The sequence below is a fragment of the Meleagris gallopavo genome, unplaced genomic scaffold (assembly GCF_000146605.3).
Source record: "Meleagris gallopavo isolate NT-WF06-2002-E0010 breed Aviagen turkey brand Nicholas breeding stock unplaced genomic scaffold, Turkey_5.1 ChrUn_random_7180001854197, whole genome shotgun sequence".
Lineage (NCBI taxonomy): Eukaryota > Metazoa > Chordata > Aves > Galliformes > Phasianidae > Meleagris > Meleagris gallopavo.
In genome coordinates, this window is record NW_011120659.1 from 33,962 (window position 1) to 34,761 (window position 800).

Genomic DNA, 800 nt, shown 5'->3' on the forward strand with positions numbered 1-800 from the left:
CTGCAAAGGGTGCAGGGGGATGCAGCAGTGCAAAGTGCACTGCGGTGCGCAGTGTCCTCGGGGTGGGGGGGATTTGGAGGTGCCAAGTGACCCCTTCCCCACCCCCAGGACCCACTGGGTGCCCTGGAGCGGGACCTGGCGCTGCAGATGCAGATTGCCAGAGCTGCACATCGCCTGTGCCGGGAGGAGAACATCAGCAAACAGCTGCGCCGCAGGAGGAAGACGGCAGCATTGAAGGAGGAGCAGAAACTGAAGGCGCTGGAGGACACCCTGCTGGCCGAGCGCCGGGCCCTGTCTGCTGGTGGCACCGGCGGGGCTCAGGGTGAGAACGGGGGGCTTCCTTCTGGGGGGGAAGGGACGTGCATAGCTGCGGGTCGCCAGTGCACGTGCACTGCTGTGCCACCCATGGTTGCGTGCCCCCCAAAATGCTCCTCTGCGTGGGTGCACCCTGATCTCCCACTCCAGGGAGTGCACCCCAAACACGGGTGCAGCCTGGTGAGAGCACCCCAAAACTTCACCCCTGGTGGATGCACCCCAGCGCGCTCTCTGCCCACGGGGAACATACCCCAGTGTGCCACCCCTGCGAACGAACCCCAAAACTCCATCACTGGTGGATGCACCATCCCCACGGCTGCGCCCCAGCCCTCCTCCTCCTGTGGCTGTACCCTCGTGGATACACCCCAACACTGCACTGCCCCAATTCGCGCACCCCAGTGCTCTCTCCCCGGCGTTCGCACCCCAGCGTGGGCTGCACCCCGCTCCCACGGCAGAGCCTGGGCAGGGCTGCGGGGCTGGGAGCT

The 800-nt window shown here is 66.5% G+C and overlaps 1 protein-coding gene across 1 annotated transcript in view; it reads left to right on the plus strand.

Annotated features, from left to right (window-relative positions):
• Positions 1-6: 6 nt before the first annotated feature.
• INAVA (innate immunity activator) overlaps positions 7-800 on the plus strand; it is a 3,493-nt gene continuing 2,699 nt past the window's right edge. Inside the window, exon 1 of the mRNA XM_031557548.1 lies at positions 7-322. Within this exon, the coding sequence (XP_031413408.1) occupies positions 148-322 (175 nt within the window). The 5' untranslated portion in view covers positions 7-147. The remainder of the gene's footprint in view (positions 323-800) is intronic.